Source organism: Haemaphysalis longicornis, unplaced genomic scaffold (assembly GCF_048455015.1).
Source record: "Haemaphysalis longicornis isolate Haplotype H1 unplaced genomic scaffold, Haemaphysalis longicornis Haplotype H1 scaffold_8, whole genome shotgun sequence".
Taxonomy (NCBI): domain Eukaryota; kingdom Metazoa; phylum Arthropoda; class Arachnida; order Ixodida; family Ixodidae; genus Haemaphysalis; species Haemaphysalis longicornis.
The window spans coordinates 121,424,003-121,440,133 of NW_027526445.1; the positions used below are offsets into that span (position 1 = coordinate 121,424,003).

The 16,131-nt window shown below is 49.5% G+C and overlaps 1 protein-coding gene across 1 annotated transcript in view; it reads left to right on the forward strand.

The window, feature by feature from the left end:
- The window catches only part of LOC144149026 (uncharacterized), an 86,400-nt gene extending 79,669 nt beyond the window's left edge, over window positions 1-6,731 (forward strand). Inside the window, exon 11 of the mRNA XM_077680570.1 lies at window positions 5,456-6,731. Coding sequence (XP_077536696.1) covers window positions 5,456-5,541 — 86 coding nt within the window. The 3' untranslated portion in view covers window positions 5,542-6,731. The remainder of the gene's footprint in view (window positions 1-5,455) is intronic.
- Window positions 6,732-16,131: the final 9,400 nt, after the last annotated feature.

The following is a 16,131-nucleotide window of genomic DNA, read 5'->3' on the forward strand; positions in this document are numbered from 1 at the left end:
ATGTGATGGCGGCAAGCCTGCGAGCAAAATACCTGCCGCAGACTCCGACTGTGCAGCACGGCCCGCACACGGGCGAGCCCAACGAAGGATTAGACACTTCAGCGTGGAAGCGATCAGAACAGCACTGCACGAACTGAACACCAGGTCAGCACCGGGCCCCGATCGGATGTCGAACTGCGCCCTGAAGAATCTCGATGACCGCTCGGTGGAACAACTGACAGGCTATATCAGCGCCTTCTGGCGGCGAGGCAGCCTCCCGTGCCAGTGGAAGACCGGGAAGACGATCCTAATCCCGAAACCCGGCCAACCGCCAAGTCTTGATATACCTCCGCCCCATATCGCTGTCATCGTGCGCCGGCAAAGTGATCGAGCACGCATTGCTGAACCGATGACAAGTGTACCTGGAGTAGAAAGAGACCCGCCAACACGTGAGCACGCAAGACACCATGATTCAATTGAAACATCAAGTGCTAGACAACAATGCCAGGGGAACCAGGGTGATCCTCGGACTCGACCTGGAAAGTGCCTTCGACGAGGTCGTCTACTCGGCGATCCTGCGACAAATTTCGCAATGAAACCTCGGCCTGTGCACTTACAACTACGTGAAGGACTTCCTGGTTGACAGACGTGGCGTACTAGTGGCAGGAGATCTCCAGCTGGAAGAGCAAACGCTGGGCAGTGCCAGCCGCCGCAGGGCTCGGTCATTTCGCCCGCATGCTCTTCAACGTCGTCATGGTCGCAGTGGCAGAGAAGCTGCAAGGCATCGAAGAGTGCGGCGCACCATATACTCCGACGACATTACTCTTGGATGTGTAGAGGCAGCGACGGTCACATCCAGTCGACGCTGCAGCCTGCAATTTACGCAATAGACACCTATGTACACGGCACGGACCTGAAGTTCTCTCCCAAGACTTCAGAACTCTTGCTCTGCCACCCAACACAATGGGGCAAACTCATAGCACGATAAAATGTGAGGAAATCAGTCTATGCACGAGCGACAGCAGGGTCATCCCTACAGCCCCAAAAATCAGAGTCCTGGGCATGGCAATCGATGCCACGGACCACAATGGTGGAGCCATCAGCAGAATACGTCCAACGCCACGAGACTCCTCATGAGAATCACCAACAGACGTAGCGGAACGAGGGAGGAGAATCTCCCGCGATTCATCGACTCGTTCGTCGTCTGCCACACCGCTTATGTCGCGGCCTTGCACAACTGGCACAAGCAAGAAAAAGACCAGATCAACGTCATCATAGGCAGGGTTTACTAGATCGCCTTTGGCCTGCCGGAATACACCGCACGACCCGCCTGCTCGAGCCGGCCATCCACAACACACTGAAGGAAACTGCAAAACCCCTGCGCACCTCGCAAATGGGGAGGTTGTCCGGCACGAACGCTGGCCGCCACATCCTCCAGAAGGTTGGCACCGGATAACACACACAGCAGGTGTATAAAGTGACCATCCCAGACACCATCCGGCAGACACTTAGAGTCGATCCGATCCCCAGAAACGTTCATCCGGAGTACAACCGAGGCAGGAGAGAGGCCCGAGCCAAGGCTTTCCTGAACGTCCACGGCAAAGATCTGGGTATGCGATTTGTGGACGCCGCAGAGTACGACAGAGGCTCCCAATTTGCCATGACCGCCGTCGAGTCAGACGGGCAAGAAAGATGTCAGCAAGTGTGGCATGCGAACACGCAGCAGAAGTGGAAGAAATAGCAGTGGCCCTCGCCTTCGTGGACCCGGCGTACAAAAGAGTGCTCTGCGGCTCCAGACAAGCAATCAGTAACTTCGCCAAAGGATATTGCCACGAGCGGCCTCAATCGTAAGCCGACGCCAAGTCCACCGAGAACTACAACCATAATCCGACTCCAGTGGTTCGACGCACAATCCGAGCCTCCGATAACCATTTTAACGGCAACGAGACAGCACACGCCAGGGCGCGCGAGCTTACAAACCACGCCGGCGACGACCGTCCGTGGTGGACCACCAAGGGCCAAGGACCAAGGTATAATCTGCACCGCTTACGGAGCGGCAATCGAATATCCGCCGCAGTGCCAAGCCTAACACTTCTGTAGACAGACCTGTAGACAGACCGGCCGGCTGCTCCCAGCGCGAGTCTCCCCACCCATCGCCTCGAGCGTCTCGCGTCGTTCTCTACCTGCGGCAGCAAATTGCATTCGCAGCGCCTGCATCACGTCCACGGTCGCTTTTGAATTAGGCGGCTGACAAGATCAGTACTGGGGGGGGGGGGGGGGGCATTATCAGAAACTGCCGCCGTCGCGGAATCGACAGTGCTACGGCAGCTGTGCTCTCTGATACCTTTCCGCTAGTCGCATCCTTGCTGTGAGCGAACGAGCTGGCCGAGCACAGGTTCGCCTGCGTTTACGCAGGATCTCCCTCGGATTTTTTCGGTGAAATGCTCCCTCGTGTAAATACCGCTTCAAGTGCGGGGGTTCCCGTGCGCGGCGAATGTCACACTTTTGTGTGGTCACGTGAAAGCTTTGTTTATACAAAATCCTTCATTTCGTGGTACCAGCTGAAACCGATACTGCAACTGGCTGCATTAAAAACGTCTTTAATGAAACAATGGTCGCGGGCTGAAGCAAATGAGGTTTCCACGCGTGATAAATAGGTCGTTAGCTACTTATCGCAACAACAAAAAAGAGAAGATGCATAGTTTTTGTGTGAGTGCCCCTGTAATGATGAGGAAATTTGTAGACTGATGTGTTTGTCCTACTTCTGTCTTGAAAGCGTTTTTCTTTAGAACCATGTCATCGCATCAGTGAATGGGTTATCTCTACGGCTGATTGTAATATTATCCGTATATTCTCTTTCATCGGAACTCATCCAAGCACACGATTCTGCGCCCTGGGTTAACAGAACCTAGCACCCACATGTGCGCTTGACCTAACCGTTCTTGCACTCTGTGAAAACATTCATCTCCTGCTGCGCGCACTGAGTCTCCTACCATTTTGGATTTTGCCTAACGCTTTGGCATTCGATATAGCGACGTGTTAGGTCATGCAGCGAAAACATGGGAGTTCCTGGTCCGAGAATGTGAACTTCTTTATCCAGAATGTGGAAATGCGAACTTGACTGCCAACCTGTAAAAAGAATACCATGCGTACCGTTCCAGGCACAACAAGCAAGCCATGCTTTGTTTCGTGTGTTAGAAGACTGATCAACAAAGAATTTCTTGAAGAATGAATTACCCTACAAAAAACAATTACTCGGGCCCCTAACTCCGCCTGCGTGCTTTGTACGCGAAACCCAAATGATCATTATAATATTTTTTTAAGCTACATCCTGTTTACCTACTTTCTTTGCCTTTTTCTGCGGATTACGCCGACCGACAGACTGGCTACAATTCACGCGGTATCTTCCCCACAGTGAGAGCTCTCCTTCACGTGCACATGTTGCACTCAGCTTCCGTCATATTGGCCTGTCATGAGCCACGTGCAAGCCTAATTGTTGTCCTACTTTGGCAGGGCTCTGCAAGCACAATTGTAGCGCAATTGACTCCTGCTCTGCAGAGCGGGGTTCGAATCCAAATGAGACCAATGTTTTGAAGACGATAGCTTTTCTTGGACTATTAATAGCGCAAATTTTGGTCTGTCTGTATGTCCCTCGGTTCCGTTACCGGCCAAAAGTGAGAGAACTCCTGAGGCGAGACGATAACATTGGCAAAACACTTTCACAACTACTAAATTTAGCACACTTAATACTGTCAACTTTTTTCAGCGAAAACACAATAGAGATTTATGAGGCAAACATTAGTGCCTAACTGTTTCTAGCAGTGTTTTTTAATATAAAACTAGACGTTAGCGTAATTTGAACAACCACAAACGGGGACGAAAATCCGTTAATACAATATTTAAGCGAAAAATATAAAAAGGCCTTGCGTGTAAGCGTTGGGGTCGTGGCTCGCAACAGTAACATAATGCCCTAAAAATGATGTAGCAGCAGTGCGAGCCCGGAAAACGGAATTCAATTCTGCAAACCAATATTGAGTTTCTCACAGCAGGACAGAGGCAAAAGTGGAGCACTGTGAAAGGTGAGCAGGGAAGCAAGAGGATGCCGTCAACTGGTAGGGTCTACAGAAGACCATTGACGGCATTCGCAGCGAAGCCAGGAGATAAGCCGGTGAATTTCGAAGGCGATCAGTTTTCTATACGTCACAGAAAGGGATCTTGAATAGTAGAGATTACTTTCGCACAATTGAATGCGTCATGTTTTTGTCTACATCAAGAAATTATCTATGGGTCCAGAAGCCTTCTTCCACAGAACCACTTCGCGGTTCTGTTTGTACGTTTGCGACCTCCACACACGCCAATAGAGCCGATCCTTCATCCGACGAATAAAGAGCCGATTGAACACGTTTCTAATCTTTAAAGCTCTCAGTCTACTATGTGCGACGGTTTGCCCTTCGATTAATGAAATTAGTACATGCCGCAAAAGATCCCCTACTTCCGTAATTCCAGTCCCGTTGATTACAGCCGTTTACATAGTTGCCAACGGTTTTATTAAGCTGGCTCCACGGTGCGTGATTGAGCCAGTAGACACATCATTAACGCTCATTTCTAGCACACATTCCATAGCGCATTGCGTCCCCTCATTTTTTGCGAGTTTCCTGCAAGACAGGCTGGGAGTTTTACATCTGCAAATGCCTGAGCCGAGGTATTCTTCAGCTGTTCTTAAACCAATGACAGGCGACTTCTTCGACGTAGCTTGAAAGGCCCAATAAAATGTTTGTCCTGCTTGAAGTGCTTCCCGTCATGCTTTGTCGCCCTGTAAGAGCCAGCTGCCGCACGCCGTCGTCCTTCCTATCTATAGCGGGAATATCACACCAGAACTTTGGTGCCCTTTATTTTCTCCGCCCTGAAATAGTCACTTTAATTCCCTTACTGTTGCTGACCAGACTTATAGTAGTAACATTGCGAGCCCTTTATTTGCAGGTAAGTCTTCTTAATACTATCCCTGCGTGCACAACCCGTCAAGGCAGCTCCTCTAGGCTATGCTTAGTCCGCACATTCATGGTTTTTCTGAATACCAGGATAAGTTGCGTGTACTTTTATAATAAAGTTTTTTATGCTCTCCCAATAAGCGCAAGCACATGGTTTCTAAAATCTATCAACCTCGCAAAAAATTAACCTCCTGGCAGGTGCTGCTTTTGTCTGCAAGTCTTGGCCAATATGTCACGCCGACTACAATTGTACTCGGCATGACCTTTGTGCCCATCACGCTCATTTACATTTGCCTGCTTTTACAGCTGTGCCCAAGTTTCTGCGCTGTTTAAAGGCATGCGTTCTGGCGACCATTCTATCGGTCGTCTTTTACCGTCGTCCTAACAATGCCAATTATTTTGCCACGGCAATTTTGGGGGCAGTTCAGGATGAGCTGCGTTTTGGTGCCAACTTATAAATAGCATGTTGGCGTTGCTTCTGCTTGCAGTTTCTGCTGGCTCCCGGAGCATCTTGGCAACCTTGCTGCAGTTCTTTTCCTGCAACTGCTCCTCCAGACAGCAAGACAGCAATTAACAAGTTCCTGGTAGGAACCACGAAGCAGCATCTTCTGCACAGCAAGGCCGCTTGAGTCGCAAGAATGTGTGACGGCTTATGTGTTTGTGTCAAAGGCCCTCCGGTTGCTATGATGGACGTGTGTATATGGGGTTATCTTCTGCTTGCACGGTGAAGTGAAGTGCCGGAGGAACATTCAACGACAAGAATTAATGTGGTAATATGGCTTTCTGCTGTCCACTGCGCCACAGCTGTCAGTGGACACACCCCTTTTATTCTTTTTACCGGTCACTTGTTTAGCCGTTAAAACATACTGGGTGTTTATTGATAAGATTGTATATGGTACTTGCTTTCTGGCATACTTTGACGACAGAGAATTTGATATTGCAGTGTTTCGTATTCTAAGTATCAAACGAGTTTGTTTCAAATTGTCAACATAAAATGGCTGTTTTAGAGCTCCTATTTGTTTGAAATCTATGACCCGCAAATGGTACACTATTAAAGGTATATTCTGATCAGGATGCCTAGATTGCTTTTAGTCTATGTGGTCACTAAAGGAAGTATGGCGATGGGCTGGGACCACATACGTGTATTTGCACCCCACAAATGTGCGACGTATGAAATTTCTTTGGTTTGTTTGGGATCCTTTCAAATGCACTGAAAGAATTTATCGAAGTATGTAAAAGTAGACTACAAGCTTTTCTACGTGATCTTTAGTGTGTGGGACGATGAAACATTGCTTACGCTGGAAGCTTCTTTGGTCACATTGTAGAGCAGGAATGCTACTACTGTTGTTATTATGGATATCACAGGTAATCACGAAACACTAAAACCGTGACTTACGGCTGCCGTATTACAAATCGGAACGCCTATGTTACTAATGGGTATGTAATACTAATCTGGCCTAGATGTAATGAAAATGTAGTTTTGTCTTTGCGACATCTGCACTACTTACAGGTTTCGGTATTTTCAGGTTCTCGATATCTACCTCACATTAAAACAGCTGTTTAAGTTGAAAGAGTGACGCCGCAAAGGCGCTAAGTTGTTGATGTGTTTGTGGTAACTCTGAAGCATTATTTGTTGTATTGAATGATGCTGCTTTGATACTTTCTTTTTTATTGCTAATAATTACTACTTGGTAAACAGTTTCTGATTCATTTTTTATAAACTGTGCTTCCCAATTACTGATAACGGAGTGTTTTTCATTATTGAACGAATAAATAAAATGTTATGAAAATAAAAGCTGTTGTGAAAGAATTGTCTAGCCCTTTTGTGATAGACGGCTCCGCTGAACTGCTATGTTTTGGACGGGCTCAAACTTCATTATGTTACCCTTGTGAACGTGAATTTAGGGCACCTGTTTTGCCGACCGCCGTTCTCTTACAGCAGAAAGAGCCCGCTCAATATAAGAACGTGCTTGTCCTAGAGCAAGACGGAAGACAAAATTTTCTAACCATGGCAACAGCCTAAACGGCAACGCAGAAATCGAGCACCGCCCTTTATGGCGCAAATGCGGCGGCGATACACAAAGGGCGGTGCGCGGAGCCCCTCAGTCTACCAAAAGGATATATACTTGGCTTAGCGACGAACAGTCACCATGTGCGAGGCGTTCTTTTTTCTTCGACATCGCGCACTACACCCGAGGAAGAGGAAGAGTACAACTTTTAATCAGATTTAAAAAGTCCTGTAGGTGGAGCATTCAGTCCAGGGCACCCCGTCATGATATACATGACGGGGTTAGAAAGGAAGCTAGAAGTCAGCACGATGGGGTTCGACTTATCCTACATGAAAAACGGGCAGGTGGTGGAACAACGCGTTCCGGGGCTAATGTATGAAGACGACATATTGTTGATGGCGGACAACCGGATAAGTATGCAGGGCTTGATGGATATATGCGGTGAAGAAGCGACGCACCTATAGGGCTATCCTTTAGCAGAGAAAAATCGGGGATCATTGTCTTTAATGACGCGAGGAGCACAAAACAGTATCAGTGCAGCAAGTAGAAATACCATTGGTGAAAGAGTATAAATATTTAGGAGTATGGCTGAACAGCAGCGAAGATTACACGCAGGCGCATGAGGCTCACCTTAAGACGAAAGGAAGACGGAACGCGGCTATAATGAAGCATAGAGCCCTCTGGGGATACAGCAAATACGAGGTGGTAAGGGGAGTCTGGAAAGGGGTCGTGGTACCAGGATTAACTTTCGCTAATTCGGTTCTGTGCATGAAGCCAGAGACCCAAGCGGGCCTGGAAGTAAATCAGAGGGCGGTAGGCAGATTGGCCCTAGGGGCCCTCAGTAAAACTACAAATGAAGCGGTACAAGGGGATATGGGCTGGTCGTCTTTCGAGGCGAGGGAGGCGCAGAGCAAGATAAAATTTGAGGAGCGACTTCGTGATATGGAGGTCGAAAAATGGGCCACAAGGGTGTTTAAGTACCTGTATTTGAGGAGCGTGCACACTCGGTGGAGACGGAGGACCAGACAGCTGACCAAGCGGTACGGAAAGTCGGTAGGGGAAAGCGGGGTTTACACAACAGTTAAAAAGCAGGTAAAGGCAGCAGAGACGACGAAGTGAGCACAGAGAATGGAAGCGAAAAACACCCTGGAGACTTATAGGGCAGAGAAACGGGAAATTAAGAAGGAGGGATTCTATGGCAATACGAGAGGCAGTGCGTTGCTCTTCGAGGCACGGGCAGGGTGCCTGACAACCCGGGCATACACGGGTAGCTACAGGCAGCAGGATGAAACTTGTGCATGCTGCGGCAGTGATCGGGAAACTATAGACCATATTGTCAGGAGCTGCACAGAGATACGGCCACCGCGGGGTGAGGGGGAAACGACGCTGGCGGAGGCTTTGGGATTTGGGGCGAGGGGGAACCTCAACTTCAAGGCCATAGAGGTGACGAAGAGGCGACTGGAGTGGTGGTGGAGGAAAAGTAGGGAAGGGATGGGTACGCAAGCGGAGTAATCATGCGGACGAGAATTTAGAACAGCGAGGGGAGAAGAAAGGGGGGTGGGTGGGGGCGATGAGTTTAAAACAGAAAAGAGGGAGAGATGGGAGGGAGGAAGCAAATCTATAGGTTAGCTGGGACTAGGGCAAGTAAACGTAATAAAACAGGCAAGTCGGTTGCTGACAACCGACGCCCCGATTTAAAGGGAAAGCCACTAATCATCATCATCATCATCATCACCATTGAAGCAACCCGCCGTCTTCGCCCGGTCCATCAGCTCCACTATCGTGCTAAGGCAAGAGCTAGGGACTTCTATCTCCCACTGTTCTCGGTAGGGATTTGGGATGCGAGAGATGTGGGGTTATTTTGACATTCCCATCCCATGTGCTAAAGCGTGGCAGGGACGCCGCAGTATCTGCACAGGGGATGGTAGCGCGTAGGGCGTATAGCGCGCATCCTCTTATGGTGTGAGTATGTGTTCGTCTCGAGTTGACAAAGAGCAGTCTGCTGGGGCCCGTTTAGTTGCTCAGAAACAGGAGGTTATTTCATTCGGCCCAGCCGTTAATGCTTTGCAATGTCATTGTACGTGAGAAGGGGGTATCGTGTTCTTTCCTCTTCTAACGGTGTTCGGCTGACCAAATCTCACGCGGAGGCGTGCGCAGCCTGGTTTCCGCGGAGAGAAGAGTGGGCTGGGGTTCAGATTATTCTTATGTTTGTCCGAGGTGGGCGATAAAGGATGATGCCGAGAGCAATCGTGGAAATTCCTCCGGCCGACAACCATCCGAAACACAACCGACGCACGCGGTGAAATGTTGTCACCAGACAACCTGTAATTCGACCGCTTCCCAACTCACTGAAGAAGCTTCAGCACTGACTTCTCGGCTGGCGACATTTTGTAGCTCGATAGGACAAGTTTTTTGGTCAGACTGAGGTGTAGTTTAAGCTCTGAATGCATATATTTCTCAAGAGAGAGAGAGAGAGAGAGAGAGAGAGAGAGAGAGAGAAAACGTTTATTGAAAAGCAGGACGGGGTAGGGGAGAAAAAGAGTTAGGAGCTGTGGGCGGCCATCCTATTCCGGTAGGCCGCGTGCCGCGGCATCCATCCTCGCCCGAGAGATCAGGGCCTCCTGGTCTTCGAGCTGGCAGCTCTGCAACGCGCACTCCCACTGCTCAAGGGTAGGGGATGTGGGTAGTGGAGGGTTGGTGGGGCACGTCCAGACGAGATGAGCTGTGGTGTTAGGCTCATCGCATTGGGGGCAGTTGAGTGGGTAGTTAGTAGGGGATATGTGGTGGAGATGGAGGTGATTGTAATAAGTGTTGGTTTGAAGTCAGCGCCAAATGCGGGCGTTAGCGTGCGAATTTTTTTCACGTCATCCCACGCTTCCACCAACTGCCGCAGAAGTTGTCGACACCCTGGCCGCGTTCGCCCCCAAGATCAAGCAGGGACTTATGACAATCTGAAATCCGCAAAGCTGGTACCACATCTCCTTCTTAAAAAACGAGCATCCAGCACTTCCTTTTTCTAGTCAGAGGATCTCGGCAACCAAAAGCCAATTTAGGTGTTTTGACGCACGCTTCATCTATGCGGCATGCATCCTCGCACACGGAGAACACACTACTACATTATCAATTATTTTAGTGGGTTTTAGCGTTCTAAAGGAGACGCTAAGGTGAATTCTGAGAAATTCATAAAATTCGGATGCTTTTTCAAGCACGGCCGGCGACATCGACCAGGCCGACGTTCAAACATCAGGCATGTTTTGTATCCCTGCAAACAACTGGTTGACAGGTATTCATTACGCACAATCGTCGTCCTCACTTCAAGAAAAGCGGAAGCAGAGTTAAGTGAGAAGTGCACACATCCTTTGGAATCCATTACGCATACGACATACCACACTGTTTCCGCTTCAATAAAACGCAGGCATAAAACTAAATTCAGTTCCATCCAGAGTGACATCTGCAAAAATAACGAAGCTGTGGTTCTTTTGTCTCGGCCCGAACATCAACGGGCGCTCACTCGAGAACGGCAGCGCCGTCGCCGCGCAAATCGATGGCTCGCGCAAAGGAATGGGCAGCTAAACGTTGGCGGGAACACGCTCCCTCCCCTCGCAGTAACACGCCTCTGCTAGGGTGCCTGGATGTTCCTCCACGCTCTCCTCAGTGACGGGTGGAGACAACTGCATAGTCTGCTACGGAAAGTGCCATGTTGCCCCCTACGCTCGGGCTGCGGGCACGGGGTTCTGCTATCGGATTGCCTTGCGCAGGCGCATGCCGTGATTAAAAAATACCTGTATGGTCAACCCTAACTTGCTTGTGGTGCTTTTAGTGCATTTTAACTCTAAAAACACTGCGCTTTATTGCGAAAACTGTTTACAACTAAAAAGCAGGAGAAACACAGGGTGCACGCGCGCGCTTCTGCGGGCGTTCATCGTGTATTTGGCCCGCTTTTTCCTTTCTGTAAACTTAGTAGCGTCTTATAACTGGGTTCAAACTTGACCGTTCAATTGGGAAGGCATTATACAGTGATTGTTCACGTGAGAGGCATGTCGCAAAAATCTTCTGATTCTTCAACCACTTATATCAGATCTCATAGTTCGCTCCCGTACTCCGTAAGCACTTTTTGCAAAAGACAACAGCCGTAAAAAGTGTTAATACGTTTGTGTTAGAAAGCTAATACATTTATCCGTTGTAATAGCGCAAAGGTATTTCTGTGTTGAACGAAAATAAAAGAAAAAATACACAAAATAAATATTTGCTAATAAAACCGCAGAGGTCTATCTAAACTACCGCCCTTACGGGATTGAAACAGTAATAAAAACCGACAACACAAACAAAAATGCCTAAGAACACCAACCGTTACCCCTTTTAAAGGGACACTGAAGTGATTTGTAAACATTGCGAGATTACTACCGCAAATTGTAGTTCGGAGTCCGTAGGCATTGTTTCGACCACTCTGGCCGCGTTTACGCGAATTTATTTAGTAGAAAAATCAATTCGAAAATGCTGTCCTCCTCTCTTTACGCTCGCCCATTTTCTGTGGCGTTTTCGTGTGACGTCAGCAGGAGATGAGCTGCAAAATGGCTGCGCTACTGCACGGTTCGCCGACCAGCCGACCTACCGATCGAGTCAGTCGGCCCAGATTTCGTCCGCCGGCCGCCGACGGGTCGTCGCTATTCGCTCGCTCAATTGAAACTAAGCCACAACACCTTTTTGAATGAAAGAATGTGCTTTTCCTTACTTTGTTAGTTTGTACAGTGTGTCAAACTCAGAGTCCGGGTCGCTCCACACAAGCGCTGCACAAGTGCACATGCGACGCTTCGCTGACTTTACGCTAGTAGGAAAATCTAAGGCCAATTGAAGGCGGGAGAAGAGTCAGCGAAGTCAATATAGGTACTAAGAAAATAAAATCACCTGAAACTTTTACCGTACAGCGCAAAACTAGGGAGCAGGAAGCACTTTTTGCGCTGGGTAAACAAGCACAGCGGTCAGCAGCACGACCGCACATCTGCGAACGCTTTTCCGTCAAAGAAATGCAATTGCTAGACGTGAGATATTGTGGAAGTTTGGGGGACACTTACTGCAAAAGTGATATACAACAAATAGTCATATAAAGTACTTAAAATGCTTAAAATAAATAAAAGTGTACACTGGTCATACATTATAAACCTTATATATCCAAACCGGCCAGCGCCTTCGAGAGAGCAAGGACCGCCGCTAAAACAATTTCCGAGGTGAACCACTCTGGTAGCATTGCTAGTGGGAGCGGGGAGGTGGCGACTACCTTCTGTGAGTACTACGGCAGGCTGTTTTCCTTGCGCTCGAAGCTTGACGATCCCCCACCGGACGTCCTTGGTGAGCTGCCAACGGTGCCAGATGACGTTAGAGTCATAATAAACAGCCCGATAACGGTCGAAGAGGTAAAACACGCGATAAAAAAACTGTCAAAAAATAAGTCACCGGGGCCTGACGGGATTGTTTCTGAATTCTACCAGGTATTCCGTGAAGAGATAAGCCCTGTTCTGGTATCTGTCTTCGACAACATCCAAAACACAACAGTGCTGCCACCTTCAATGCGGAACAGTAATTTGTGCCTCATACCCAAAAAATCCGTCCAAGATACGGTACCGAATTTGGAAGATTTCAGGCCCATCAGTTTACTGTCGACAGACTATAAAATCCTAGCACGTATCCTGGCCCGACGACTCGAGATGGCCCTCAGTGGTGTGGTGGGCCCACATCAGACATGCGGATTTAGGGGCCGCTCTATTAACACCAATTTGCATCGCATGCGGACGGTCTGCGAGGTGGCAGAGTCAGGCACTTACCCCTTAGCTGTCCTTCAACTCGACCTTAAAAAGGCCTTCGACCAGGTAGACCACACCTTTCTGTTCATGCTCCTTAGTCAATGTGGGATCGGAGATGCAATGGTAGATTGGATAAAGACCTGCTACACAGAAATAACTACAAGCATCATCACGAATGGGGAAGTGGGGCCGCCAATCAATATCGGACGGTCGGTCAGGCAGGGCTGCCCCATGTCCCCTATTCTATTCGCACTGTACATAGAACCTCTCTGCAGGATGGCAATAGCGTCCAAGTCGATCCGAGGCTTCGTCCTTGGAGACGAAGAACTAAAGGTCCTGGCCTATGCGGACGATGTTGCCTTTGTGTGCACATCGAGAGAGCAGGCGGGGGAGGTTGTTGCACTGGCCGATGAATTCTGTCGATTCTCCGGGGCTCAGCTCAACCTTTTGAAGTCGGAGGGAGCATGGCTCGGCGAATGGCTCACCAAACCCCAACAACTCTACGGAGTTCGATGGAGGGGGGCCATCACCCGCTACCTTGGGGTAAACCTAGATACCGGCGCAGCCATCGCCCCCCGGTGGCAGACAAAACTGGCGGCGGCTGGAAGGAATTTGGAGCCCTGGAGAGCGCGACATATTGCCCTCTTTTCGAGGGCACATGTTTGCAACGCCGTGGCATATCCGGCCATCTTGTACGCGGCCCGCGTCTCGACTATTGATGCAGGCTCAGTGTCCAAGCTACACCGGTTGTTTGCGGTTTTCGTCTGGAGATCCACGTATGAACCCATGCGCCGCACTAACATTTTCTGGAGCGCCGAAACCGGGGGTCTTGGACTCCTTAACATGGAACTCAAACTGATTGTACAGAGATTTGTGTACTTCCGAGATCGCAGTGATGGCTTCCTCCAGGCGGTTCTCCAAAGTGTAGGCGCCCTACACCTGGCCCCTTGGCTCGTAACAACAGCAGACCTTGCACACGGCACCCGTGCAACAGGCTTTTACAGGGAAGTGGCGGGGGCACTGGCCCTCTTGCAGGAACTCTTCTCCTGGGAGTATTTGTGCGCAGTGAAGCCGAGGAAGCTCTACTGGGATTTGGTAGAACAGACCCTCCCACCCCCCTTGTACCGCTCCACCTTTAGGCCGCCTTAAAAGTGACGTCTTACGGCGAGTGCGGAAACTCCCCGTTCCAACAAGCTCGAAGGACTTCTTTTTCCGTCTGCACGCAGGGATACTCACAACTAAGGCAAGGCAGGAAGAGCGGGGTTTCTTCCTCCTTGGAGGGGCCAACTGTCCGCTGTGCGGAAGGCGGGAGACGGGCGAGCATGTATTCTTAGAGTGCAATACGGCATCGTATTTCTGGGACGAGCTGCAGTGTTCCTTTGGCACACAATGGCAGCTCACGTGGACCAACCTAAGGTTCTTGGATGCAGACACGGAACTCCCACACCTTCGAGATTGCATCCACGTCATGGGACTCCACTCGCTTTGGAGGGCAAGGGTGGATGCTGTTGAATGCGCTGAACACCCTCGGCCGGCGTGGAGGCATTTTGTTCAGCAGGCGCAGTGGGCAGTGGCCGCCCTTGACGGGCCTGACTCGGACACCGAGCTGCGTGATGCACTGGCGCAGGGTTCGCGTGCCCTTTCAGAATTTAAGGTAAAGGAGCGGAGGAGATGGGACTCAATTTAATGGCTAGAATCGGGTAACACTCCTGCTCACCTCTGCTTGCCCAGAGCCTTCTGCCCCTCCCTCCGCTCCGATCCCATTCCCTTCAAGCGGTGCCCAAAAGGCACTGTCATCCATTGGACAACGTTCGTGCTAGTGCAATTACCGCCCAACTCTGCGGCTGTGCCAGCATTGCGACGCCGTTAGCTTACACTTGCCGCCAGAACATGCTTACGCCATGCTAGCGTAAAGGCAGTAAGCGCCTATTTTTCTGCATGCGTAGAGCTGCTATTGTGTACGACGAATACCCTGCATTCATCTGATGTGATCCTGTATTTATCTCTGTAAATAAAGTTTTTTGTTTATCAAAAAAAAAAAGCCGGCTCGAGGCCTAGCGGTCTGAGGCGCTGGAATTTGTTTTGAAAGTCGCAAGTTCGAATCCCCGAGGGTACATGTATTTTTTTTTTGTAAGTTGATTTTTTCGTATGCGGCCGATGTTTTCTGAACTGAGTTCACCATTTTTGGGCCGTAACGTTCACTGCTCCACGAGCGAGATCGCAGAACGCGCGCATGCTGACAATGACGCGCTAGCGAGTTCTCGTTGGCGTGCTGTTGCCACAAGCACCGACTGCTTGCGGGCAGTGGGCCCAGGCCTGAATCAGCACACCCTTGGCCTGGTGCGAACTAGCTTTTTACGAACAGACATGAGTGAGGCAAGCTCGGAATATGCGGGAAAAGCGCATGGCATTTGAGAGCCTGCGGTGACGCGGAGGGCGTTCATCCACTGCGTAGGCCTCGTACTAGTGATTTCTACGATTCCAAGCCGCCCTGGGAGGTTTATCTTAGACATTTGACAGCCGACAACATGGCAGAAGAGCGGTACGGCGATAATTGAGAAATCGAGAATGCCCATCCAACAACGCCATCAGATGTCAAGCATGTTGTTTTACAGAACCGAAACCGAAACCGAAACTTTTGATTGCTAACCTTGGGCATCGTCCAATCACGGTGCCCCCCCCCTCCTGACGTCACAGCCTTTAGTTGGTGCGGCCGCCGCAAACCGCGCATAGTAGTTTTTCTTCTTTCGCGCTTTGTAAAATAATTACCGATTTGTCAACCGGATAAAAGATGAATAGTGTGTTAATTTGAGCCAGTCTACACAGTGCAAGCAAAAACGGGAGCTTGACAAATTCACTTCAGTGTCCCTTTAACAGGAGAAAAATTGATAATTTGTGAGAACATGTAATCGGTATAGTAGAGTAGTGTAAACGATGGCAGGCGCACAGTGCCGTTTTGTGGGGAGGGGGTAGGGCGGCGGGTCGACCCTGCTACAAAAAAGAGAGAGGGCGTACTTCCAAAGGACGAATGGTAAATAACAACAAAAGGAATCAATTCTAAAATTCTGCTGCCTTCAGCGTACTCTTCAGTGCTTTCGTGTTGCTTTGTTCTTTTTTGCTCCTATTCGCGAACATATCGCATGGTGGCTAGTGGTAAAAGCAGACATCGAAGCCGTACACGGTAGGTCTGTAGCTTGCGACAGCAACGTATATATGGGCACTTTGGTGGCCTCTGTTATACTTTTGCGGTGGACGTAGGGCAATTAACCTAATGAAGAAAAGGACATCTGATCGTGCAGCTTTCGGTGAAAAGAGAAGGAAGACGAGGATGATCGGAATCGGCGTACATTCATAGCG